General features: G+C 30.9%; 5 protein-coding genes and 1 long non-coding RNA gene across 9 annotated transcripts; 3 read left to right on the top strand and 3 right to left on the bottom strand.

Moving 5' to 3' along the window:
- Positions 1 to 40: 40 nt before the first annotated feature.
- On the top strand, positions 41 to 4,758 carry LOC103573939 (sex determination protein fruitless). 2 transcript variants are annotated; one of them, XM_014442033.2, is made up of 4 exons: positions 41 to 293; positions 871 to 941; positions 1,405 to 2,525; positions 2,616 to 4,758. In XM_014442033.2, exons 3-4 carry the CDS (start codon positions 1,436 to 1,438, stop codon positions 3,200 to 3,202), a joined length of 1,677 nt encoding a protein of 558 aa, XP_014297519.1. In that variant the 5' UTR covers positions 41 to 293; positions 871 to 941; positions 1,405 to 1,435; the 3' UTR covers positions 3,203 to 4,758. The 2 variants fall into 2 exon arrangements, with proteins under 2 accessions (XP_014297519.1, XP_014297520.1); XM_014442034.2 differs by having other exon boundaries at positions 42 to 941; positions 1,405 to 2,273; positions 2,343 to 2,525.
- Positions 4,759 to 7,163: 2,405 nt separating this feature from the next.
- Positions 7,164 to 7,689, bottom strand: LOC103569907 (uncharacterized). Its single transcript, XR_548948.2, has 3 exons — positions 7,611 to 7,689; positions 7,313 to 7,505; positions 7,164 to 7,249 (listed from the first exon to the last, which is right to left on the bottom strand). It is a non-coding gene; the product is annotated as an uncharacterized LOC103569907 (long non-coding RNA).
- On the top strand, positions 7,206 to 9,667 carry LOC103569906 (chondroadherin). The gene is made up of 3 exons (XM_008547449.3): positions 7,206 to 7,285; positions 7,366 to 7,494; positions 7,569 to 9,667. Exons 1-3 carry the CDS (start codon positions 7,268 to 7,270, stop codon positions 8,616 to 8,618), a joined length of 1,197 nt encoding a protein of 398 aa, XP_008545671.1. The 5' UTR covers positions 7,206 to 7,267; the 3' UTR covers positions 8,619 to 9,667.
- Positions 9,668 to 11,796: 2,129 nt separating this feature from the next.
- Positions 11,797 to 17,643, top strand: LOC103569908 (phosphoinositide 3-kinase regulatory subunit 4). 2 transcript variants are annotated; one of them, XM_008547450.3, is made up of 5 exons: positions 11,797 to 12,046; positions 12,134 to 12,314; positions 12,399 to 12,542; positions 13,433 to 13,587; positions 13,659 to 17,643. In XM_008547450.3, exons 1-5 carry the CDS (start codon positions 11,955 to 11,957, stop codon positions 17,398 to 17,400), a joined length of 4,314 nt encoding a protein of 1,437 aa, XP_008545672.1. In that variant the 5' UTR covers positions 11,797 to 11,954; the 3' UTR covers positions 17,401 to 17,643. The 2 variants fall into 2 exon arrangements, with proteins under 2 accessions (XP_008545672.1, XP_008545673.1); XM_008547451.3 differs by lacking the exon at positions 11,797 to 12,046 and having other exon boundaries at positions 12,228 to 12,318.
- A 342-nt stretch (positions 17,644 to 17,985) lies between these two features.
- Positions 17,986 to 22,787, bottom strand: LOC103569909 (vesicle transport protein SEC20). 2 transcript variants are annotated; one of them, XM_008547453.2, is made up of 4 exons: positions 22,513 to 22,787; positions 21,348 to 21,762; positions 21,070 to 21,253; positions 17,986 to 18,464 (listed from the first exon to the last, which is right to left on the bottom strand). In XM_008547453.2, exons 1-4 carry the CDS (start codon positions 22,591 to 22,593, stop codon positions 18,461 to 18,463), a joined length of 684 nt encoding a protein of 227 aa, XP_008545675.1. In that variant the 5' UTR covers positions 22,594 to 22,787; the 3' UTR covers positions 17,986 to 18,460. The 2 variants fall into 2 exon arrangements, with proteins under 2 accessions (XP_008545675.1, XP_053598295.1); XM_053742320.1 differs by lacking the exon at positions 17,986 to 18,464 and having other exon boundaries at positions 21,066 to 21,253.
- A 92-nt stretch (positions 22,788 to 22,879) lies between these two features.
- LOC103569911 (isocitrate dehydrogenase [NAD] subunit beta, mitochondrial) lies at positions 22,880 to 26,244 on the bottom strand. The gene is made up of 6 exons (XM_008547455.3): positions 26,094 to 26,244; positions 25,853 to 25,912; positions 24,765 to 24,974; positions 24,299 to 24,690; positions 24,035 to 24,224; positions 22,880 to 23,498 (listed from the first exon to the last, which is right to left on the bottom strand). Exons 1-6 carry the CDS (start codon positions 26,133 to 26,135, stop codon positions 23,268 to 23,270), a joined length of 1,125 nt encoding a protein of 374 aa, XP_008545677.1. The 5' UTR covers positions 26,136 to 26,244; the 3' UTR covers positions 22,880 to 23,267.
- Positions 26,245 to 26,315: the final 71 nt, after the last annotated feature.

Below are 26,315 nucleotides of genomic sequence, written 5' to 3'. Positions count from 1 at the left end.
GGTACCGATATTTGGTGGAAAACCCATGCTGCCGAAAAACCAAACCCTCTACACTATACAATACATTTTACTAATGTAGATAGATAGAACCTAGAGCCCTAAATACTAAGTGGGGATAGACTTTCCGTTCGACCTTCTTTCAGAATTCGTGCGGGTGTTTTGTACGAACGATAGACATAGACGACGTCGCTCATGTACTGAGTCTGTGTGGGTATACTGGGTGCGTGCGTGAAAAAAAAAACGCGTGTGTTGTGTCTATTTCCCTCCCCCCTTACTGAAAATTCTTACTATAGGTACTACTATTAGTGATACACACATGTATACATATATATCTTTTTGGTCTTTTTCTAATGCACTTTTAAAAGTAGTACTGGCTATCTCGCTCGTATTTTGTAGATTGCCATCCCCAAAAAATAACTCACGCGCAATGTCCCAGCCCTCTCTCTTTTAACATTTCCTCAATGTGGCATTTAAGTTTTAGACGTTATTCGCGTTAGTAGTCTATTTCTCTTGGTATTTTGTGTTGTAAGTTGTAACACACATGTCTAACGCGAGTTAGCTTGATAAAAAATATATATATGTATATATTTATTAAAAATACGGTGCACCGGTGATAGATATTTACTAATAATTAAATGTGTTCTTATTATTTTATTAATTATTTTAAATTATATTGTTTAGCTAATTTATATATTTGTGTGTGTTAATTAGCGGTGCTTATAACATTGTTTACGTTTTTTATAACTTTTTATTGTTTTATTTTTATTTTATGTAATAATTGTAAAATAACTTATTATTATTATTATCCACTTCCTGGTTTGTTCGCGCACTTGTTTGCTTGTTTTTAATCGCAACTGACGTCATCTTCAGTGTTTGGACCTTGAAATTTTTGGCTCGTGGAATTACGCATCGGGGACTTGCGGTTGGCATTGAATTATCACGTGAGTATAAAATACGCTTCTGCGCACAATAAAAACTACCAATTTTGCGGCATATTAAACTTATTAATACCCAATATTTAATCAATAGTTTATGTAATCTAATTATTAATTTTACTTTTTTTTTTCTTTTTTTTTTTAACTTAACTTAATCATTGTTAAGATAATAATTTTAAAAGCTTATCTTTATGATTAATGCTAATATTCTTAATAGTACTCGGCGTTAATAACTTTTTATTTGATGTTAATTGTTAATGTCATTAAGCGTATCGCCAAATAATGGCCTTGATGACTCATCAATGTACTTGAAAATAAAATTTAATGATCAATAATTAATTATTTTTCGATGCATCATGACGCTCCTATCTATCCAAAGTCCATTCAGCTAATTAACTAATTAGTGCTTTCAGCTTAATGATTTTTTACAATTTTTTTATTTTTTTTTTTTTTTTTTTGTTCAATCTAGAGCTCCCGCCTTGCGGTAGCAAAAATTGACAATGGGCACCTCGGAGCAGCATTACTGTCTAAGATGGAACAATCATCATGCAAACATGATAACGGTATTCCAAGAATTATATCAAAATGGAGCACTGACTGATGTAACCATTGGACTTTCGGATGGTTTACTGGTTGAATGTCACAAGCTGGTACTCGCTGCCTGTTCGTCGTATTTTCGTAAAATATTACAAAATTTGAACCGACCACGTGCATTGATACTCGTTAATGTTAAATACTATCAGATGAAAGCGATACTTGAGTATATGTACCATGGCGAAGTCAGTGTCACTACTGAAGAACTCCCGGCACTGCTTGAAATTGCGAATTATTTGAAAATAAAAGGGCTGACTGATGTGCCAGAGTTTCCTGACTCATCTTCACGGTCATCTTCGCCGTGTGCGCAAACACGGCAGTCGCAAACGCAATCTCAGTCCCATTCGCAACAACAGCAGCAACAACAACAACCGCAACATCAAAACAGCCATCAGCAACGTCGTTCACGTCGTGACCAAGTCAGTCCGTCATCACCGTCACCAGCAATAACCACCAGTTGTATGAACTACTTGGCTGCTAATTCTGATAGTATTGGCAATGGAAATGGTAATAATAGAATTGGTGATCATACGTCACCGCCACATTCAACCAGTTCACCATACTACAACAATTATCGTAAATCACCAGCTCGTGCTCACAGCGAATCACGTTTTCCGACAGCGCCTGGGTGGAATTTACCGTTCGTTGGATCACACTTTGCGTCGTCTCTCCATCAAGGGTCATCGATGTCTGCCCACCATGCGTCTTTGCTTGCTGCTCACTACGAGAACGATCTAAATACCCGTAAGAACAAATTACCAAATTATATGATGGGTCGTGATACACCTATACTAAGAACTGTTCTTGGACAAGGTAACGCTGATAGTTCCCAAGGAGCCGTACCACTTATTCACGCTGACAATCAAGAGTACCGTAGTCCCAGCAATCACTCGGCCAATGATAACACGGACAGCAGACGCAACAGCATGAGTCTTTCGCAAGGACGGAGTCCCTATGACACTGTCGTCAATGATAGCGAAAAAAAATTGTCACCACGTAAATATTTTTTTATTTAACAATCTATATAAATTTTAATTAATTATTTTTTTTTTTTTATTTAATGATTTATTGTCTGTTGGTAAATAGGCATGCGTTCGACCGCTGAACCAAATCGTGAATGGAAACGTTATAAGCAGTATACTAAAGAAGATATAGCCTCAGCTATTGAAGCTGTGAGAAATGGTATGAGTGCACTCCAAGCTTCGCGTCAATTTCACGTACCATCGCGTACGCTTTACGATAAAGTTAAAAAATTAGGTATCGCTAACACACGATCAATGCGCCGTAGTAGTAATCATAGCGGAGCCAGTTTTCCATATGGTATTGGTGGTAATGTTAACGGTAGTATTTATGCATCGATGTCTGACAATGACTATGATAATAAGACCGGTGTTTTCGAGAGCCCGAGTGCTATTATTGAACAAGCTTATGCCAAGAGTAGAGAAAATTCAAACGATCGTGATTCGGCAATGGAAATATCTCGAGTTACACCAACTCCAAGTCCTAGTCCGAATCGATCGATTCAAAGCGCTGGTCATAATCAGCAAGAAGTTGATATGGAAGATCAAGTTGAAGACTTGTCGATGAGTAGTAGAAAGTCTGATGTACGTGTAATAGTATCGCCTGTTATCAAAGAAGAAAAACCTGACCCAGATAATGTTCATCACAAATGATTGTAATTAATTTTTTTTTTTTTTAATGAAGAATAGACTATCTGACGCGGGTTTATTATTAAAGAAAAAAAGCTTCGGCTTTCACTGAATAATTTTATCATCGTTAATTCCGTGATAAGACTGAGACCGCGTGCATACTTGTAATTTTAGAGACTGAGAAATATCTATCACCGTATCCTATTTCTTTATTTTTTTTTTTTTAATTATTATTTTTATTATTATTATTATTATTAAAAACAAATTTTTTTCTTAAAGAAAAAAAAGCTCATAAATAATATCTCAGATCTAATTAATATCTTATATGTTTTTTCTTACGACTGAGCTTTAACTATTTAACGCATTGTTGACGTTAAAAAAAATAATTAAAGAAGAAAGATTATATTTATAAATAATGTTTACACATTATTAGTGTACTAGATCATGTTATTGTGATTAATTATTAAACGTACTCTAGAGCAGATGACTTTATTAAAAAGTATATATTAAATGAGGATTTGAATATATGACAAAGAGTATAAAAATTAATCGCGTGAATGAAGATTTTATTAGAAGAAAGAATTGTATTTTGTTATAGGCTATTTTTTTTTCTTTAATTAACGACTTGATATTCGAGTACAATTAACTGTGGAATATTTCAGTAATGGAAAGTATAAAAAAAAAAAAATGATAATAATTCAGATAATTATTAGTACAGCATAAAATGCTAAATAATTAAAAGACAATTATACTAAAATGAGAAAAAGATTATTGAGCAAAATTGTAGCTATAAAAAATTTTTTTATCAACACTTACGTAAAAATATAAAGAAAAAAAATACTATCGTTAATGACTGAGTATAAGTGTTAATTTTTTTTTTTTTGTTATTAAAGAAATATAAATTTAGAATAATTAATCGTTTTCGTGAATTTAAAAAATCTACAGAAAAAAAAAATATTTTTTGGCGCAAAAAATTTTTATTCGCCTGTAGAAAATTTTTTCATTGTAAATTAAAATAAAAAATTTTCTTAGGACGAGAAAGAAATTCTTGTGCCAAGAAATTAATTTTTTTGTGTAGATAGTAAATAGAAATTGATAATAAAAAAAAAATATAAAATAAAAAATAAGTAAATGACTAAATCACAGTTTTGGCTGGGATAGGTTGCAATAATGACTATAATATAATTCGCTCAAAGCATATCCACCGTATAGGATATCAATATGGGACCAATCTACCTCAAATAATTGTACAACGAACATAAGTTCATTTCCTACATATAAGACTGATATATAAATCCGCCTTACATATATACATTAATTAAAAAAACAGTTTATAATTGCTCTTCTATTATATTACAAACTCAAATTTATTTCAGTCCTAAAATGATATCTTCGAAAAATATCTTATTACCTTAAGGATTATTAAAAAATTTTCTTTAATTATTATTTTATTATATATGACACACATGTGCTATATAAATATATAAATAAAAGTATATGAGTATAAATAAATATATATATAAAGTTTTAAAAATTTAAAGAGAGAATAGATTAACGTAAAAATAAATGTAGTTACATTGATGAAGAATTAAATTTATATATATATATATATATATATATATATATATATATATATGTTGCACTTATATGTACTAAGTAGAAATATTTTTAACGACACGCATTATTATGTTTTAAATAAGTTGCAAAAAAATCGAGTGTAATATTTCGTAATAATTTGAGAAAAATTATTACAATTAATTATTATTAAAAAAAAAAATTGTATCATTTTCGCACTTAGTATTTTATAATAATTTTAAAAAAAAATTATCACTTAATATTAGTACGATATACCTCATAAATAATTGTTAATATTAGAATATAATGTATAATTAAGTTACAAATGTGTATTCTATATACATATACATATGTATGTATTATAGTACAAAGAGTGCCTTGTTGCATTATCGCAGTTACCGTCAACTACCTCAAAAAGTTTTTATTTAGTTATTGTATTGTACAACAGTTACCTCAAGCAGAGATGTTTTCTTTGCATTACTGGACGGAGAGAAAATTATGGCAACTTCTAGTACGTTTATGATATATCGATCCATAAGGTTACGGTAATAATTATTAGGAATAGTCTATGTCCATAATTTCTGGAAAAAGTTTCCATAACTATGAGAACAATTTCTATTATTATGGTAATAGTTCCTATAATGTATGGTAATTATTACCGTACAATATATCATGGTTGTAATTTCAGTCATTACCCATATAAAAAAATTACCGTATAATCTACTCAAATGGGTTAAAATAATAATATATTGTAATCATTACTATAATATATGGCAATACACGGTAATAATTACCGTAATGTAACAGTAATGATTAACAGCATGGTCATCGTTATTGTAATATTACAGTAATTATTACCATATATGGGATAATTATTACTGTAATAGTATGGTAATAATTATCATAATAGACAGTAATGATTACTATAATATTACAGTAATTATTACCATAGTATATGGTAACGGTTACGATAATATTATGGTAACGATTACCATCATTTTATAAGAATTATTCCCATAGAAATAAAAACTATATAGATGGTAATGGTTACTATAATTTTTATAGATGCCATTCTTATAACTAATATTTAAAAAAAACTGTTACCATACGATATGGGAATTAATCCCACAATACACTGTAATTGTTACCATAAATTTCTCTCCGTGTATAAAATACAATGCGATTACTGTGCAGTTATAATTATAAATAATAATTATTATTGTTGTTGTAAAATATAAATAATTAATATCACAAAAAAAAATCAAATTTTAGTACTGCAGTATATAATCGTTATTGTATTTACTTCAAATGAATGATATAATATTATTATATATAATAACGTCAGATGCCTTAACAACTAACGTTGTATTAATTACTAAGACTGATTTTTCATTTTACTAATGTTGCAAGTGTATTAATAACAACCAATTTATATAAGTCGAATTTGTTCCTTTATAATTGTACGACGTTAATGCACCCGTACTCATGTACGAGCACATAAATTTATTATTTTTAAGAATAAAACAAAAAAAAAACCATCAATGTGACATTTGTTCAAAAATAAAAATCACGTGCATTTAATTAAATCTATATATTTGTTACTCAATAAATTTAAAAATATTCTGTAATAAAATTTTATCTAGTTTATTATTATTGTTATTGCTTTTTTTTTTTTTTTTTTTTTTCAAATTTTAATTACTAAGTATTGTATTGTAAAACTTTTAATAACAGTTATATCTTTTAAATTACATTGTAATCTTATAAAATTGTCGGGCAAAAAGTATAACATCAGCAAGCACAGGATAACGAGGCATTGGAGAATTGCCCGTCGGCATTTAAAGATTCGATACAGCGAACTGGTGATCAGACTCTTTTACTCTACTTTTTATCTTCTACCTCAACCCCATCAGTTTTGTCGGAGCATCCTATAACTACACTACATACTGACTAGTATCATCCCTCTCTGTACTCTGTGCTTTAAACTCTCAACACCACACTGACATCGGCACGCGAATAGGGAGAATAATTATGAGCTTGCGCACAACCAACATTTAACGGGGGTAATAGAAGCTGAGCCCAGTTGTGAAGCTCCGAATGAAAGCTCAGTTTGAATCCTACGTACTTGTTAAAATTTCATACAATTGTGCAATTGCTTGTGCACTTTGTACTTGACAAGTCAGTGAGTCATACTATAAATATATATACATACATACATATACATAAATATATATATTATATTTACCACCACAAATCTCAAGAGAACCAAATGTCAAAAGTTATTGGCATATAAAATCACACGAGTCAATAGAATATAAAGTATTGTCGTAAAAAAAATATATATAAAGATATATGTGCTTGCTATACTTGAAGTGAATTTTCAACCCGCCAAGTATGATATATTTTTACTGGTGACAAACCGGATTATCCTGGGACATATAACAGACGTGTGCTCCTGCACCCGACACCGCCTATCATCCTGATGCTAAGGCATGCGCTCTAAAAATAACGAGATTGATGTATTACGGAGCGCAGGTACTAATTTTATTATAATATACTCACAGTATTTTATTACATATGTATACATATTTTTAAAAAATAAATTACGTGTGTAGGTTCCAAGTTTAGAGTTGCTATGGTTGACGGTGGCTATTTTCTGTCAAAATATAACAGCAGACGTAATAAGTTCGACCACGGAAAGTTTTTTGTGCCCGTCGGGATGCATATGTCTCTCCTCCAAACAGGTGAGATTGAGCTTGCAATTTATGTTAAATAAATATATGATTCTATTAATTGATTGATTATTTATTTAAATCAGGTACTTTGCAACACCGGTGGATTAAAGGAAATTCCCACGTACCTTAATCAAGGAATTGAAGACTTGTCATTGTCAAAAAATGATTTTTCAGTAATTGAATCAGACGCATTCAAGGGCTTGCGTTACTTGCGTAAGCTGAGTTTGGACAGTAATAATATAACGGTAATTAAACCGTTTGCCTTTCGTGGATTGACGACGTTGACTGATCTGTCAATTCAATACACACCTCTGAGTTACATTGGACAATATTCCTTTGCGACTTTACACAACGTCACCCTTATTCTGCTTGCGCACAACAGAATAAAGTACATTGAAGAATTCTCATTTGCCGGAACTAGTAACATTAAGTTGATATTGTTAACAAATAATCCGATAGTTACAATACAGAGTAAAGCGTTCTCGGGTCTGAATAACGTCGAACGTCTGATATTTCCGTCAGGAATAAGGACAATCGAACCCGATGCATTCAACGGACTGTCGAATGTTGGTCTGCTGAAGTTGACTTTCATGGATTTGACTAGTCTATTACCGTTCACATTTCGTGGTCTAAGTCACGTTCAATTACTAAACATACAGGAAAGTGATCTTGGTACTATTAAACCGGACGTATTTACTGACTCAGATCATATTGATAATTTATATATACTTAATAATAAAATAGACTTTATTGAAGAGCTTAAACTGACGAGTGATAATGCCATTGGGGTATTGAGGTTTCAAGGCAATCACGTGTTGCGTGCGCCGAGAGCTAAAGACACTTGGCTGAATGTACATTCAATTTCAGCTCAGAGCAATTACTTTTCTTGCGACTGTCTTATTCATGAATTATTCGACAGTGATTTTACAAACGGCTCCGTCCATGAGTTTCGTAAAAATAATTACTGCATATCACCGATGGAGTACAATGGCAGTCCGATGAGCGAAATTGATTTTGATTTAATAGCCAGGTGTCATGATAAAGTACTGCAAGATAATCTTGGCTCAAGTGCTCCATCTTTTATGCGACATTTTATAATTATCGTACTTTCCATCTTCTACGCCATCCAATAAATCGCTTTGCTTGATAACACCTACAATTTATCATCAATCATCATCGTTGTCATTATATATAATATATATTTGGATACATTTATAGTCTATTTATCTAATAATTTTGAATATCATTTGTTCGTACACTGTAAAAAATTTTTCGACTCGGTGTAGTGTAAATTACTCGGTGTAGAAATTTTTCTGTGAAAATAACACCAAATATTGGGTTAAATTTACGCGGTGTGAGTTGAAAATTTTTACACCGTCAAGTGTGTAAGTGTAGAATTTATGATAACTTTGCGTTAAGGGGGGAAGCGGGTCTGAGATACAAAAAAAGAGCATATTTTTGTGATTTTTTTTTTCAGAGTACCTTCGTTATTAAAATTCTCAAAATTTGTGACATTATTAAGCATCATTTCAAGAATGTCCTGCTAAATTTTCATGAAAAAATATTGAAAAACAAGCCAGTGGTAGTGAGGAGAGACAAGCCACCTTAAAAAAGTTTCCATGCCGCAGGCAGGATAACTCATGACTGCTTCTTCTGAAATCACAAAACCAAAAAGATTTCTTTAGTACATAAGTTTATCTTGGATTTGAACAAAGGGTTTTTTTTTCAATAGTTACTTATTTTTTAATTAAACAAAAGAAAGAATTTTTTGATTGCAGCTTTACCAAAAATTCAAAAATGAACATTTTGTTAATTTCTTCGTTCAAATCCATCAAACTTATGTACTAAAGAAGTCTTTTTGGTTTTTTGATTTCACATGAGGCAGTCATGAGTTATCCTGCCTGCAGCATAGAGACTTTTTTTTGTGACTCGGCTCTCCCCACTACCACTCGCTTATTTTTCAATAATTCTTACAGTGTATTTATTGCTCATTAATTAAAATTATAGTAATACAGAATGGTGTAAAAAAGTAGATTACACCATTAAAATTACACCATTATTTCAAACTAGATGACCGTGTAAAGTTCTCCGAAGCTATTTTTACACAAAAATTTTTGACAGTGTATGATCATAAATTTTTTATTGATTTAGCGATACTATTAATAATAATTTTGTTAATTAAAATGAGTGGCTTTAAAATTAATCATGTTAATAATTTTTGACATTAGAAATTTTTAGATTATTTATATTTAAATTTATTGTTAAAAATGGATATATATATATTTGAAGTCTAGTCAATGTGTAAAAAAAGTTATTTAAATTGTAAAGTAACTCATTTTAATAAATGTTAACTGTAAAGAAATTTAAAAAAATTATTTCTTCCAAGTATTGCTAATTCAATAATTATAATAATTAAATTTAGAGCTACAAAGATAACTTTTTTTAATGTAATTTAAATATACAATGGCTTTAATTTAATGTAATAATATAAATATAAAGTAGAGGCTCGTGCTTTTTTGCGTAAGAAAGAATAATATAAAAAATTGTATTATAATCATGAGGATGGTCTAGAGGTACACATCAATATGCTTAGCTTTGCATTTGTATCTAAAGAACATTTTCATAATAGTTAAATCGAGGACCACAACTCTTTTTACAAAAAACAAAAATAAATGAAAAAAAATCTAAATAAATAAATAAAATATATATAAAGTATTAAAAATGCTCGTTTTCTCTTAAGAGATGCTACACAGTAAAAAATTTTTCGTATTTGTGTAAAGAAAAGAGTCTGCGTTACTATTTACTCAGTGTTACTGTACTAACAACTGTTAACACTTTAAATTTATACAAAATTTTTTTTACTGTGTAGATTGACGCTCATGCGACAATTTTGTTACATGTAGTTATATAAATAAATCAATAAAACGATTAAAATTAATAACATTTGTTGTAATCTATTTTGTTTTAATTAAATGTAAAAATTTTCTGCAATCCATATTTTTTTTTTTTTTTATAGAAATAATTAAATTTCGGATCATTGGAAAGGTCTTGATTTAAATTTGTATATTTTTATTCAATACCCAAGCAGCACAGAGATTGTTAAATTAAAGTTAATGCAATTAAATTCTATGCTGTCTTAAAGTTAATCTTTTTAATCCGCTATGAAAATTTAAAATTAAAAAAAAATGTAAATTATTGGTTTCGGTTCGATTTTTTGAAAATCAAGTTTTCATCAGATGTTGACTTTTTGAGGTCCTTGAAAGCTATTCTGACGAATTGTTGTATCTAAAAAAAGTCGAGTACCGTTTTTAGCCATTTTACGACCTGTTTTGAATCCTTTAAAAATTTATCTAAAATAATTTGTAAAATACGCAATGACATAATTTATATCCGGTTAATATCTTTAGTAATGTCGTACGTATACTATTTTACCGGCATATATTTCCGGATATATCTTTTTTTCCGCGTAAGAAGATACTTTATCACACCGTTCCAATGCAAGTATTATTTTATACTTTTTCATAAATTTAAATGCAGTATTAAATGTCCAAAAATGCAACAGTATCCACAAATCCTACTTCTATCCAAAATACGACCCGAATATTGGCTCTAAGAGTCATAAAAAATTATGAGCGTAATATAGCAGACGTGAGACGGATGATAAAACTCTTAAATAAATATATAAACTAATTACAATAATTAAATTTAAGAAAACGCGCGTATTGATTTGTTAAAAAACTCAAATACGAATTAAAAAATTTTTATTTTACTTGTATTTTATTTATTAATTCAAAAATTTTCAAAATTGACAATTGTCAGCAACATTCATACTCAATTGTCAAGTTCACATGACATTTGATAATTATTAATAATTAATTTTTTACCATTTGTATCAAATCTTCTCAGCAGACATTTTTTCGGTGACATTAATTTCTGATTGTTCTGTCAACATTTTGCTGTCTATTAATAGCTTCGATTATATTCAAATCTGATATTTAAATCTGAAATATTTAAATCACATTCGATCGTAAAATACTATTTTTTTATCGATCATTTTTCTTTTTGAATTCAATTATATTCAAATAATTTAAATCATTACAATTTAAAAATAAAATTGGATACTTGCGCAGGCGCACATCTTCTGCAGTCTGTACTTGCTGGTTTATTTATTAACAAATAAATAATAAATATACATGACATATATGCATGACATATTTATTTGTAATTTATTCCCGCGCAACAGTGACATCTACACAGATGACTTGTACTGAAAGCTTTCTCTCTTTTTTTTATTGTTACTTTCTCTTTTTCTCTCTAGACGTCAGTAATAACAGCTGACACTAGAACCTCACTTTCCATATTTTAATAATTATTTTATCTACACAATAATGTTTATTATTTTTAATTAAAGTATTCAATATTTAACTTGATATATACCCAATTATTATTATTATATTAATATAATTAAAATGGGTAATCAATTAGTGGGTATTGCACCAAGTCAAATATTTCCTGTTGAACATTATTTGACAGATCACAGTGACCTATTGTTTGACATTAAGTAAGTACTTATTAAATGTCTACTTATCTCTTAAAATATTTTTTATTTCAATGATTAATTAATCAATTAATTCAATTATTTAAATAGCTTAGGCAGCACGAGATTTTTCAAAGTTGCGCGAGCAAGAAGTCAAGAAGGTTTGATTGTTGTCAAAGTATTTGTTATTCATGACCCGACACTTCCTCTGTCAACTTACAATGATAAATTAGAAGAAATAAGATCGAAGCTGGCGTCTGCTGTCAATTGTTTGCCCTTTCAAAGAACTATAGTTGGTACTATTAAATTAAAATTATATTGTTATGTATTTATGTTTATTAATTAGTCTATTTTTACTTTTTTTTAAATAATTCAGCTGACAGAGAAAGCTGGATTTATTATGAGAGAGTACGTCAAGTATTCGCTGTATGATAGAATTAGCACGAGACCTTTTTTGTCGAATATTGAAAAAAAATGGATTACATTTCAAGTTCTCTATGCACTTCATCAAGCTCACAAGGTAAAAGACATTATTTTCATGATACTGGCATCGAAAGTTTCAGTGTCTGCAGCCAGTCGAAAGAAGATTTCAGTCCAATGTCGCGAATTAATATTAGCGTATGCGTGAATTGCGAATGCCCAGTCAGCGACAGAAACATTTTTTCACCACACCTGCATTGAAAGTTTAAATTCCTGCCCTGTTTAGAGGGAAGAAAGTCGTTCTTTTATTTTATGAGAGAACAAATGATAAAAATTAGCGCATGCGCCATTCTTTCCACGAACAGAGCCAAAAATTTAAACTTTCAAGTACAGATCTGGTGAAAAATAGTTTACACACCACAGAGGAAGATCGGACGTTCCAATTCGAGTGTTTGCCACCGGGCAATTATACACGCGGGTTGGAATTTCTTATTTTCCTCCCTAGGTGTTTAATATACTAGTGTTCCGTCCCTTGGAAAGAAACAAATAATGTCTCTGCCCGCTGACTGAAGACATTCGCAGTTTAAACTCTAATACTTGTCATTAGTTTAATAGTAATTTTATTTACGTAAATGACAGTTCTGACTTTGTAATTAAGTTTTATAAAAATTAGTGTGAATAATAAATAGTATTTGTAGTTTCTGCTTAATTATAAATTACAAATGACAATTTACGCTTACGCTGATAGTTGATGACACCATTGGTCTTAAATTAACTTGTTTCTGACTGACTGCTGACACTGAAACTTTAAATTCCAATGCAGGTAATCATGAAAAATATTGTGTGTAACTCAAAATGAAACACGATTTCAGACTGTGGGTGTGTCAGCCTTCACCCTGGTCTGAAATCGTTTTGTTTTATCCCTTGTCACACAATATACCATTGATTTATTTTCGCACTTGATAAAATTTCATCAAATTGTAATTACAGTTTGGAGTATGTCATGGTGATATTAAACTAGAAAATATAATGATAACAAGTTGGAACTGGGTTTTATTAACAGATTTTGCAAGTTTTAAGCCTACATATCTACCAGAAGACAACCCAGCAGATTTTTCTTATTTCTTCGACACATCAAGAAGAAGGTAATTATAATTGTAAGCAGCACAATTAATTGCTTATTCAAATTAAATTTCCCAATTTTACTTACTTACAGAACATGTTACATCGCTCCCGAGCGTTTTGTCAAAACTTTATCATCAGAATTAACCAGCACACTATTGCTACCAGAGCAGGAATTAAAAACAGGTGACTTGCATCCAACGATGGACATATTTTCCGCAGGCTGTGCTTTGACAGAACTCTACAATGAAGGACACCCGCCATTTGATTTTTCTCAGTTGTTAGCCTACAGAAACAGCGAATACTCCGCAAGCAAACATCTCGACAAAATAGATGATTCAGGCATACGTGAATTGTTAGCCTCGATGTTGGAGAAAAATCCATCAAATAGAAAGAGCGCCGAGATTTATTTATCACAAGCTCGCGGAAAAATATTCCCCGAGTATTTTTATTCATTTTTACAATCTTACATGCTGATATTTTCAGCAGCACCAATAATGTCACCCGATGAAAAAATAAATCGCTTGAAAAAAGACATCGGTAACATAATAAATATATTTAAAAGTGAAGAAGAGATCGTGTCGAGTCGTAAAAACAGCAATAATGACACTGATAAAAATGATTGTATGAAAAAAAGTATTAACGGAAGTAATATAGAGTTGAGTCGCGAAGATTCCGCGGAACCAAGCGAAGAAAACACGATCATTGAAGGTGACAGTGACCAAAGTTTCGACAAAAGCGAAATAAATAATGACATCAAATTGTCAAAAGCTAATGACATTGATAATAAAAAAGTCGAGCAGGATCACGTGGAAGAATCAGTCGGACAGTCGGAGAAAGACGAGACTGTGACTGATGCTGAAGAATTTAAATTAAAATCGGACAGACTCGAAGGACTGATTATTATAACTCAGCTCGTGACGTCTTGTATCCGCGGACTGCATCACTCGCAATCAAAATTACAGAGCCTGGAAATACTTCTAGAGTTGGCGGAAAATACATCAGATGAAACGATTCTAGACCGTATACTACCGTACATTTTTCATCTCGTCCATGATCCAGCGCCGCGTGTGCGGGTCTCGGCAATTCATACTCTTACAAAGTGTCTGTATCTAGTTAAATCAATACCTCCGACAGACGTCAACATCTTTCCGGAGTACATTCTTCCAGGATTAGCCCATGTGACTCAAGACGAAGCGGTGATTGTAAGAGCAGCATACGCTGAAAATATCGCTCACTTGGCGCACATTGCGCTGCGTTATCTAGAAAATGCTCATTTAATAAACCTGGGTAATAAAGAAGGGCCTAAGCCAAGTTATGACAGTGAGCTACAGACATTGCATGAAATGGTGCAGCAATCAGTGTCAATGTTGCTGACTGACTCGTCGAATCTGGTAAAGCAGACGTTGATGGAGAGTGGTATCAATAAACTGTGCGTGTTTTTTGGCAAACAAAAAGCCAATGACGTGTTGCTAAGTCATGTGATAACTTTCCTCAATGATAAGGAAGACAAACAATTACGTGGATCTTTTTTCGAGTGCATTGTCGGCGTGGCGGCTTACGTTGGCTGGCATAGTAGTCCAATACTGATGCCCCTTCTCCAACAAGGACTCACAGATCCTGAGGAATTCGTAACTAGAAAGGCGATAAATGCAATGGCGACACTCACCGAACTCGGCCTACTCCACAAGTCCGCTTTGTATCAATTGCTAGCAGAAACTGTCGTCTTTCTTGTTCATCCGAACTTGTGGATAAGACACGCGACCGTCGGATTAATCTCAGCCGCTGCGCGGACATTGAATTTAGTCGACGTGCAATGCAAAGTACAAACTATGATTCAACCTTATCTCAAACATTCTCTTATACAGATCGAAAAGGAAGTGCTCGTTCTTGAAGCTCTGATACCAAGCATACCAAGAGTCGTCTATGACTCTGTCATAAAGTACCAGGATGTCGAAGAATTATTTCGCGCGTTTGAAGAACGAAAGTCTGCTCGTTCTAAAGCGATAACTGGCAGCGTACCGCAGTATAGTGAAACCTCAGTATCATTGCGTAATTTATTCCGGCGACTCAGTTCTGAATCAATGACTGAGACTGTTGAGGATCAATTACTTGCAATGAAATCCCACTTAATTAAAATAAATAAGTATCGTATTTCCGCTGATAGTAAACAGAATGCAATGAAATCTGCCACTGAAGGTAAATTAGAATTAAACGCAATAAAAGACACGATACGTCATCATGTTGTCGTACTTTATCCCGATACCAAAAATGATATTGGAGTTACGAGTTACAAGAAATTCGATCGGCGAACTTCTGACAGTACTACGAATTACACGACAATGAATCAAGAATGGAGGACGATGTTTGCAGCTCAAGAGACCAATAATTCTGTTGGTAAGATAACTGATTTGACTAATAGCGGTAGTAGTCCATCACCGACGATCCACAGCGGTGATATTCATCTATCACCGCAGCACAGTTTGACTGACATAAATAGTATGAATGATCATTCGTTACATGAACGTTCGTATATACAGTATCGTTGTGCTCCATGTCGATTAGAATTACGACAGCTGACGTGTCGTAAACAAGAGCAGCATGCGGCGGCATTGAGAGCACAGCATTGGGCAGACAACATGGCCTGGCATGCTGGCACTAGATTATTATCAAGTAATTGGCGACCAAGAGGTGTACCGGTGGCTTATCTGCACGAGCATCGAGCTGCAGTGAATAGATTAGTCTCGATTCCCGACTCTGGTTTGTTTGCCAGTAGTGCAGCTGATGGATGCATCAGAGTTTGGGATGCCAGCAAGATGGAGGGTAAAAATCTTGCCAATAGATCACGACAAACTTACGTACATCGCGGTGGTCCGCTGGTGGGATTGGCAGTTTGTGACCAGGGGCAATCGCTCGCGAGTTCTGCTAGTCAATCGGGATCAGTATTTGTCTTGAGGCTTGACGCGGGTACCAGTAAAATGACCGTACTGTCTTCTAAACAACTGGACGTGACAAATGAAGGATGCGCTGTTGATCTTCAGTATCTAGATTCTGGTTCTCAGTCAGTACTCGTTTACGCAACACTCTACGGTTCGTTAATAGGCTGGGATTTACGGTGTCCCGGAACAGCTTGGAGACTTGAGAACGATCTAAAACACGGTGTGATAACTTCTTTCTGCGTAAATAATTATCAGCAGTGGCTGGCACTCGGCACGAGTTCCGGTGCTCACATCTGCTGGGATCTCAGGTTTCAGTTACCAATCAGTAACATAAAACATCCGACTGGCGCACGTGTTAGAAAGGTTATTACCCATCCGACCGAACAGTCGTGGATTATTTCCGCTGTCCAAGGTAATAATGAAATTTCAATGTGGAATTTAGAGACTGGATTCCGTCAGATGGTACTCTGGGCCTCGAGCGCGCCGCCTTTGAGTCATTCCCAAGAAGGTCATAGTATCTGTGGAATGTACGCGGGTTCTACTGACAGATCGGGCTTCCTATTGGCAGGTGGAACGGACATGAGATTGAGATATTGGGACTTAAATACACCGAATGAATCCTACGTGGCTTTACCAGCTGCCAGCGATACCATAACGCCAAACTCTTTGGCTTACGAGCAGCGATTAATTGACGGTACGAACGTCGTACAGGAAGTGCTCGCGGCTACAGGACCCATATCGTCCGCGGGTGCACGTGTGAGATCCTCTGACGAAGGGGTTGCGCCACCACTCGAAGCACCAAATCCCGGTCATCATGACACCATTTCCGCGGTGGCGATGTCCAACACGTGCATACTCACTGGCAGTACTGACGGATTGATACAAGTCTGGAAGTGACTCGATATTGTTTTCATCCTTATCATCAATGTCATTAAATAATTATCGTTTATTTTATTTTTATTTTTTTTTATATATATATAAATCATTAAAAAACTGACTGTAAATCTCCTGTGACCTAGATACCCCGGTAAGATTTAAATAAATTATTTTTGTACATACGTAAGAGCGAGTTTGAGAATGCGTGAACTAAACAATAATAAAATTTATGATACTGAAATTAGCTGACGTTTAATAATTTTTAAATTTTTTTAAAAATGATAAATTATAAAAAAAAAAAAAGATTTTAAAAAAATGCACATAAAAAAATTAAAAAAACTATAGGTGCAATTTTTAAAAATATTTTTTCTTTTATAAATTTATCGTTTAAAAATAAATTTAAAAATTATTAGACGTCGGCTAACCAGTATCATAAAATTAAAACAAATATGAGTGATCTTATATATAAATATATAAATAAAATATTAAAATTATAAAACAATTGTCTTTATTAGCGCAATAGAACTAACATATATATAAATATTATATGTACGTTTACAAAAGAACAATGCGAATGTACGAGTCAACTTTATATACATTTAAAAAAAGAAACAATAACATTCACATCGTGGTTTCGTTCGAGTCATTACATTTACAAAAAAAGAAATTCTTTTATTTTAATTAAAATTTGTTTGTATAATAAAAATAATAATATTTTGAACAAGTTATTTATCACAATATATATATTAATGATTGTTATTTATATTATTATTTTTATTATTATTATCTAATTGGTTATTTTATTTAAATAATGATGAGCCCGGTATGAACTTTCACCAGGGACAAGCGGCATAAGGCACTTGTCCAGGAAATGCAAACCCAGTTGGATTTATTGTTCTGCAGACTTCCTTCCATCGTTCCTTACCGCCGCCTTTGCTCTTTCGTTTGGTTTCATAATTATTTGGGAGTGAAGAACGATAACCAGCGAACAAACGATCGAACAGCGGGACTGCTGATCCACATGCTAGCAGAAACATCAGTACCAGGATCAACTTCATTTTTCTAACTATCGATGATCTATTTACCTAAAGTACAAACAGAAATTTAATTTAATATATTAAGGGTATTCTTGACAGTGCCACACTTTTTTAAAATTTTGACACAACTGTCAGCGAATCAAAATTTAATCAATAAGAGATTTACATTTTTTTAAAAATGACTTAGAATTGATGTCAATTAGAAGCTAAACGAAATTTGAAAAATAAATTTCAGTAAAATTTTCATGTCAATTTTTCAATTAAAATAAGACTACTGGAACTAAAAATACTAAAAAATCGACTTTGAAAAAATTTATCCCTTACTGTGTTTTGAAATTGGGCAGCCGCACTGTCCTCGACTTTTTAAAAATTTTCAATGACAGTATAAAAATTAAATCAATCAATTTTTAAAAAAAGAAAAATTTCACTAAGATATAAATTTAAAAAAAATAACTTAATTGATGTCAATTGGGAAAATAAATTTCAAATCTTGATGTCAATTTTTCAATTGAAATTTAAAAATTTTCTAAACTAAAATTTATTCAAAAAATTTTTTTTAATTTCCAATTAATATCAACTGCAATTTTTTTAAAATTCCATACCCAGGGAAATTGTCCTCTTTCAATTTTTTTAAATTAATTAATAAAATTTTAATAAACTTATGACGTCATTAAAAATTTAAAAAAAGTGGGGGCACTGTCAGTGAATGCCGTTAATTAATCAAACGTTTGTTACCATTATTAATTATAAATATATTAAATTAAATAGTAATTAAACTCTTACTGAAATTGTCTGTCGTAGGAGGGTCTGGTGTCTAATAATGACACGATTTGTTATGGATACTCGTTTTATACTTAAAGTTTCAGCCCTACCACCCGTTAAATTCACAAGAGTCGAATTGAACAATCCCGCAGATAAAGTAAAATAAAATACATACATATATCTATATAAATAAATAAACTACACGAAAGAGTCGCGTGAATCCCCTAGTGTCCTTGGAGTACTAATGGAATATTTGAATGTGATCTTAGTAACTTTAAATAATAAAATCTACAAATAATTCATGAATTTTTTAAAATTATAATTGCGACTTAGCCGGAAAATATTTATCAGGACGTTTTCTGTAACCACATCACGAAATTAGTGACGTGTTTATGTTTATCAGAATCCTTTCTATCCTTTCAATTAACATACCTACGTCATAGGTTTTGAATTTGTTTTTTTACGTACCGATTTACACATACGCCCATAAACTTGTCAATTATCACTTCCGTAGAGTTGTAAATTAATTATAAACACGCTTGTGATTGTCAAGGTCAACGAGATATTAATTTCATAATTTACCTTTCCCGCCCTTCAAAATTTTTAAATTTCAAATTCAAATTTATTCATATAAATCACAAGTTCAATAACTGTTTACTCAAAACTTTGAGCATTGCAGTATAACTGAACTGTAATTATAAAATTATAGATTTAATTTCGGTCAGGGTCACTTACGACGTAGCTAAAGATAATCAATCAAGGGCTTGTAATCTATATTATTAAGAGAACAAGGAAACTTTTGTTCCAATCACATGTCAATTATAGAAATTATTAGTTAATGTTATTAGATTTGGTATCATCGTAAAGGTCTTGACCTGAATTTGTGCCTTTTAAAAATTTTAACTACTTTTTCATTGACAAGTATCCGGACAAATAAATTTATCGATAATTTGAAATATATTTAAAATACGCGGGAAAAGATGATCGGACTTATTTTCTTTAAATGAATTAATATTTTAATTTTTTTTTGTCAATGACAGACAGCAGCTTTGGTAAACTCTCAAAATTTAATCAGTTTTTTTGTTTTATCGTACACTGTAAAAAATCGGAAGTGATGACGGATTTTATTTCAATCCAAATTTATTCTATCGTTCGAAATTTTGGAGTTTTTACAAAAAATCACTCCGCATACGGACTAAATATGGAGTTTGTCTTTTCATCGGAATGGTTACGAATTCTATTTCAATTCGAATTCGCTTCGTAGCTCGGAGTTTTTTCAAAAAATCATTTCGCATAAAGAGTAAAAGGGAATTCGTTTTTCTAGCAAAGTGAATTGGAGTCTAGATTTTATTTAAATCCGCATTTACTCCGATTCGGAGTTTTAATATTAAAATAAATTTTCCTTCGGAGTAAATTTCACATAAATAAAGTCATCCTCCTCGTATTCACTCCGGATTTAGTCCACGTTCACCCAAATTTTTTACAGTCTGAGGTAAGAAACTCAGTACTTAATCAGGGAACTAGTACCCGATTACTCCATATATTTGTATATCTATATATAGTAAAATTTAGTAAACATAGATGTACAAATACGTGAGTAATCGGGTACTGGATCTCCTAGTACCCGATCACTCTTTCAAAAATCCCATAATTATAAAATTATCAAATTCAGTGTTTGCGAATTAATGACAAGATTTGACTTATTAAACTTCATTGATAATTAACTAAATAAAATATATGAGAATTTATCGGCAAGGACCTAATTAACAATTAAATTTAATAAATTTGGTGATGATATTCGTCATGTAGTGACTGCAGGTTTCTCTCGTATATTATTATTATAAGTTACAAGCTATTAATTTTAATTATCAGTATATAAATTTATTCTTACCAAAGTCTTTTTTGTAAAATATAAAATACGCAGGCGATAAAAAATAGAAAGGCCAATGCTAGTAATGCTTTATCTGTTATTTCTCTTCTTCCGTATTTTCCTAAAAGTTTTCCTGATAATAGTATGGCTTGTTGCTGTTGCTCTAATTCGCTTTTCGTCCCATTAACTTTTTCTGATGAAATTACTGCAACATTTTTTAAAAAATTAATAAATAAACGAGCCAATAAATGGATCAAGATCAATACATGAATTATGTATATAAATAAATATTAAATTACACAGAGTGTCCAAAGTATCAGCACTTCTTTGGCTCGTTTCAGCCAACGTTCTTGAAATACTCATCAGTCTATCAGTAGCAAGACTTGCGGTATCAGCAAGACCTCTTTTATCTCGTCTTTTTCGTAACATTCTTTGCTGTTCCTCTGACGTGTTCATCAATTCGTCTTTTGACATTTTATCAATAACACAAGCGCCAACGATATTTGCTTTTTTGAAAGCCGCCAAAGCGAACACTAACTGACTTTTACGGTTTTCTACTTCTGACATCAGCTCTGCTTTTTTTTTAATATTTATTTCAGTCTCTGCTAATTGTACTAATTTTTCAATGCTGTTACGTAGCTCGGATATTCTTGTTCTTCCTTCGGCATTCAATTCGTTCAATAATTCTAATGGTCCAGTGCATTGTTGAATATCCTAAATTTAAAAAAAAAAAAAAAACAAGTCAATCATGATCCTGATGTTAGAAGACAATTAACAATTTTAACATTTTTTTTTCTAATGCATCAATTACAAAAAAAAAAAAGAAAAAAAATATGCATGTGTAGAAAATTAAAAAAGCTACAGCTGCAATTTTTTTTTTTATATTTATCGTTTATAAAAAAATCCAAAGCTCTGATTTAAAATTTTGATTAAAAAAAGTTGAATCTGACTTAATCGGATTTCTATCAGATTTAATCGGAAACGAAAATTTCAATTGAATTGAATTAGAAAAATATATTTATTATTTTCCGATTAAATTTTATGATCCTGGAGTTAGCAGACAATCGACAACTTTTGAATTTTTTTTTTTTTTACAATTTTATTAAAAAAAAAACTAAAAATATGCACATGTAGAAAATTTAAAAAACTATAAGAGCAATTTTTTTAAATATTTTTTTTTTCAATTTGTTTTTTAAAAAATTCAAAAATTACTAGACGTCAACTAATTTCAGTATCTTTGAAATTTTCCAATCAGATTAAATCGGAAAATAATCATTTTTTTCCGATTAACTTTTCGATTTCTGATAAATTTTCAATCTCATTCATTCTGAATTTTCCGATTAAAATTTTCTAATCGGAATTTTCAATTAGGAAAATTATCAGATGTCGGCTAACTTGACGTCAATTCTTGCATTAACCTACAACTTGTTTTTATAATATTATTATTAAAATATATATAAATACCTGGATAATTGCTGTTACTTGAAGATGATTTTTAACTATTTCTTGACGTATCAGAACCAATGAATGATCGTCAGTGTTCATTATTTATAAATAATAACTCGTAACAATAAAAATATTTTTCTCATTTAAAATTTCAAATAATCACAGGAGCTTTTTTTGACAGTTGCTTAAATTTAATTATTTCTAAATAATTAACAATTAAAATACATATATAAAACCTGTCAATATATTTTTTTGTCAATGACAACTGGAAAATTTATGACACCGACTGTATATAAAATTTATGTGTCACCATACTGACATCTGCTGCCAAAATAACAAACTTCCAAACAATAAATATTATTTTAAAAATTATTTTTAAACCCACTTAATTTACTTTAACATATTTATTAAACAATAATATTTATACAATTAAACTGACACAATTTGAATTATAGTACAGCAAATAAATTTATTATTATTATCATACATTTATCAGTAACAACTTATCACACAAAATGGCAATTTAAATAAATATTTAAATTAACTGTCACACTAAATGAGATTTTTAATTTATGGATTTTAACAATTAACTAACAAACTCACGATTAATTTTAAATATCTAATTTATTATTTTTATTTATTTTTAATTATGCTGTTAGGAAAGTGTCTATAATCTCCTACGCTCGTTCGTCGTCTTTTATTTACTTTTTTTTTTAACGAGCAGTTTATCCGATTTAATAAATATTTTTTTTTAAATAAATAATTTATTTGAATTAACGGAGAGCATTGATCACAGCATGAGTGAAATCTGTTGTTGAACTTTGTCCACCTAGATCTTTTGTACGCACTTTGCCGTCATTCAATACGCGATTTAGTGCTTCGCGTATTTGTACAGCATAACGTTTCAAGTTAATGTGATTTAACAATTTAACACTACATAAAATTAAAGCTGTTGGATTGGCGACATTTTTACCAACTGCTTCAGAGTATGTATGTCTCGCACCCTAAATTGAAAAAATATATTTATTATATATATTTTAAATAGTTAATTATAATTAATGACATTCTCAGACAATGACCCTCCCCCCACACTTTTTAAAAATTCAATCACTTAACTCAGAAACGCAACAATATTTTATCATTTAATTAAAAAACAAAAATTTTCTACTAATATTTTAATTTTTTCTAATTGATTTGTTGAAAAAAATCCGAAAATTGTTAATTGTCTACTAACTTGGATCATAAAAAGACAACAGTTGCAATTTCACCGAGATATAGAATTTCAAAAAAATTAGTTACAGTTGACATCAATTGGGAAAATAAATTTCAGTCAAATTTTAATGTCAATTTTATAATTTTAATTTTCTAATTTTATAAGCTAAAATTTATTTAAAAAGTTTCGTTTAACTTCTAATTGATGACAACTGTGAGTAATTAATACGGTTGACATTTGTCATTGAATATTTTTAAAAGGTGAAGGAGGGGGCAGTCCCTGAGAATGTCTTTAATAAAATAATTTATAATAATAATTATTATTTACTGGTTCAAAAACGACGCATTCAGCACTATAACTTGCACCAGCAACAACTCCAGCACCGCCAACTAATCCAGATGCAATATTGTCAACAATATTACCATATAAATTAGGTGTTACCATGACATCAAATTGATGAGGATTTGATACCATTTGCATTGTACAATTATCAACAATCATTGTTTCAAATTCAATTCTGTAAAACAACATTAAAATAGTTTTTTTTTTTTTAAATTATCAACTGATTGATAAATTGATTGATGTAATTACCTAGGGTATAATTTAGCGATTTCCGAACAGGATTTTAAAAATAATCCATCACCAAGTTTCATAATATTCGCTTTGTGAACACAGGTCACCTTTTTGCGGTTATTTTTCACAGCATAATCAAATGCAAATTTAGCAATACGTTGTGACTTAGCAGCTGTTACGATTTTCAAGCATTCGACAACTCCTGTTACTGATTCGTGTTCCAAAGCTGAATACTCTCCCTCAGTTTGTTCTCGTATAATAACACAGTCGACATTCTGGTGACGTGATTTAACTCCCGGCAGTGATTTCACATGAACGACATTTGAATATAGATCTAAATTTTTTCTTAGTTTCATATTTAACGTTTGCAATTCACCAGTATGAGAAAAATCAGGTGTTGCGAGAATTCCCTACAAAATAAAATGACATAAAATAATATAATTATCGCAATAAATTAATATAATTTAATAAATTAATTAATTACCTTCAAACAGACTTTATTTCTTGCAATACTATTGGAGACTTGTTCAAGTGGAGCACTTAGTGTAGGATTAACTTCTGATAAAAAGTATGGCTCAAATTCCACTGGTACATTGGCAGCTTCAAATACTTGTTGGACAGATAATACTAATTCAGGACCAACACCATCACCAGGTATCAGCGTACACTTCGTTTTAGCTGATCGCTCGACTGCCTAAAGAAAAAACAAAATAAGTAATTATTAATTTATATTTTAAATTGGGTTTAATAAAAACCCAAATAACACACAGCTTTATCACAGTTATAAGATGACAGTTTTTTGACTTATCAGGCACCAAAATGTTGACAAAATAATTATAAATTAATGTCACCGTAAAAATATCTGCTTGTCCTTTTAAATGACATCTTTATGACATCAAAAAATTGTCTCTGTGCTACTTGGGTTGTTATTAATTAGGAGTTCCCAAGTAACACACTTATCTTTTTGACGTCTATAAGATGACAGCTTGTTAACTGATCAATAGGACACCAAAGTGTTAACAAAATAATCAGAAATTTATTTCACTGAAAAATATCTCCTTAAAAGACTAGACACAGTGATGTCAAAAAGTAAATTACAAATAATTGTCAATTAAGTCATCTAAGCGATTTTTAAATTTAAATGTTTTTTTTAAATTTAAAAAACAAAAATTTTCTGACTCCCAGGACCAACATGCCTTATTTATTTAAAAAAAACGACTTTGAGTAAAAATAAATGTCCTTTTAAATGACATCTTAAAATTATCTTTGTGCTCCTTGTTAATCTTACGAACCCTTTAAATAAATGAGTGATAACGTAGCAGGTGCAAGACAATTTATAAATTTTAAATAAATAAATAAAATTTAAAAAAATGCGCGTACTGATTTTTCAATTATCTAAATACGCATTTATAAATTTACCTTCAGCTTAAATTTTATTTACTTACTCCAAAATTTAAAAAATTGACAATTGTCGTACATTCACACTCACTTTAACAATCAAGACTTTAATCAGTGACATAATCTAATAGTAAAAAAATATAATATCTAATCTAATAAAATAATAAAACATACTGCTTCCTGACGATGTACTTTACTGCTGCTAAAACTCCGTACCGCAGCATTTGGTGTCGACTGTAAATAAAAAAATTTAGTTAAAAAACAAATAAATAACATCTAATTAGTACATGCAGGTTGCATAAACAATTTATATTTGACTTTATCACATAAATAATACTGATGAATTATTGCACATTAATTTAATTATATTTAATATATTTAATTAAATAAATATCATGTTAAAATAAAATGTTACCTTCGAAAGAACTTTGCAGGCATTTCTCATTAATAAAGCCATTTTTTAAAATAAATTTATCTCGATTAACTCGAGGAAAAAAAGAGTACGCCTGAATTTTTTTTTTTTTTTTATTGTAAAAAAAATGTTCAGCCAAATCAGTACCAGCAAGACGTCTGCGACTGCGGTGAGGATAAAAGTGTTTTAGTTATTTAATTATCCACCAGGTGATTTTACTAGACT

The sequence above is a fragment of the Microplitis demolitor genome, chromosome 10, assembly GCF_026212275.2.
Source record: "Microplitis demolitor isolate Queensland-Clemson2020A chromosome 10, iyMicDemo2.1a, whole genome shotgun sequence".
Taxonomy (NCBI): Eukaryota; Metazoa; Arthropoda; class Insecta; order Hymenoptera; family Braconidae; genus Microplitis; species Microplitis demolitor.
This window is presented reverse-complemented; position numbering and strand designations above follow the sequence as displayed.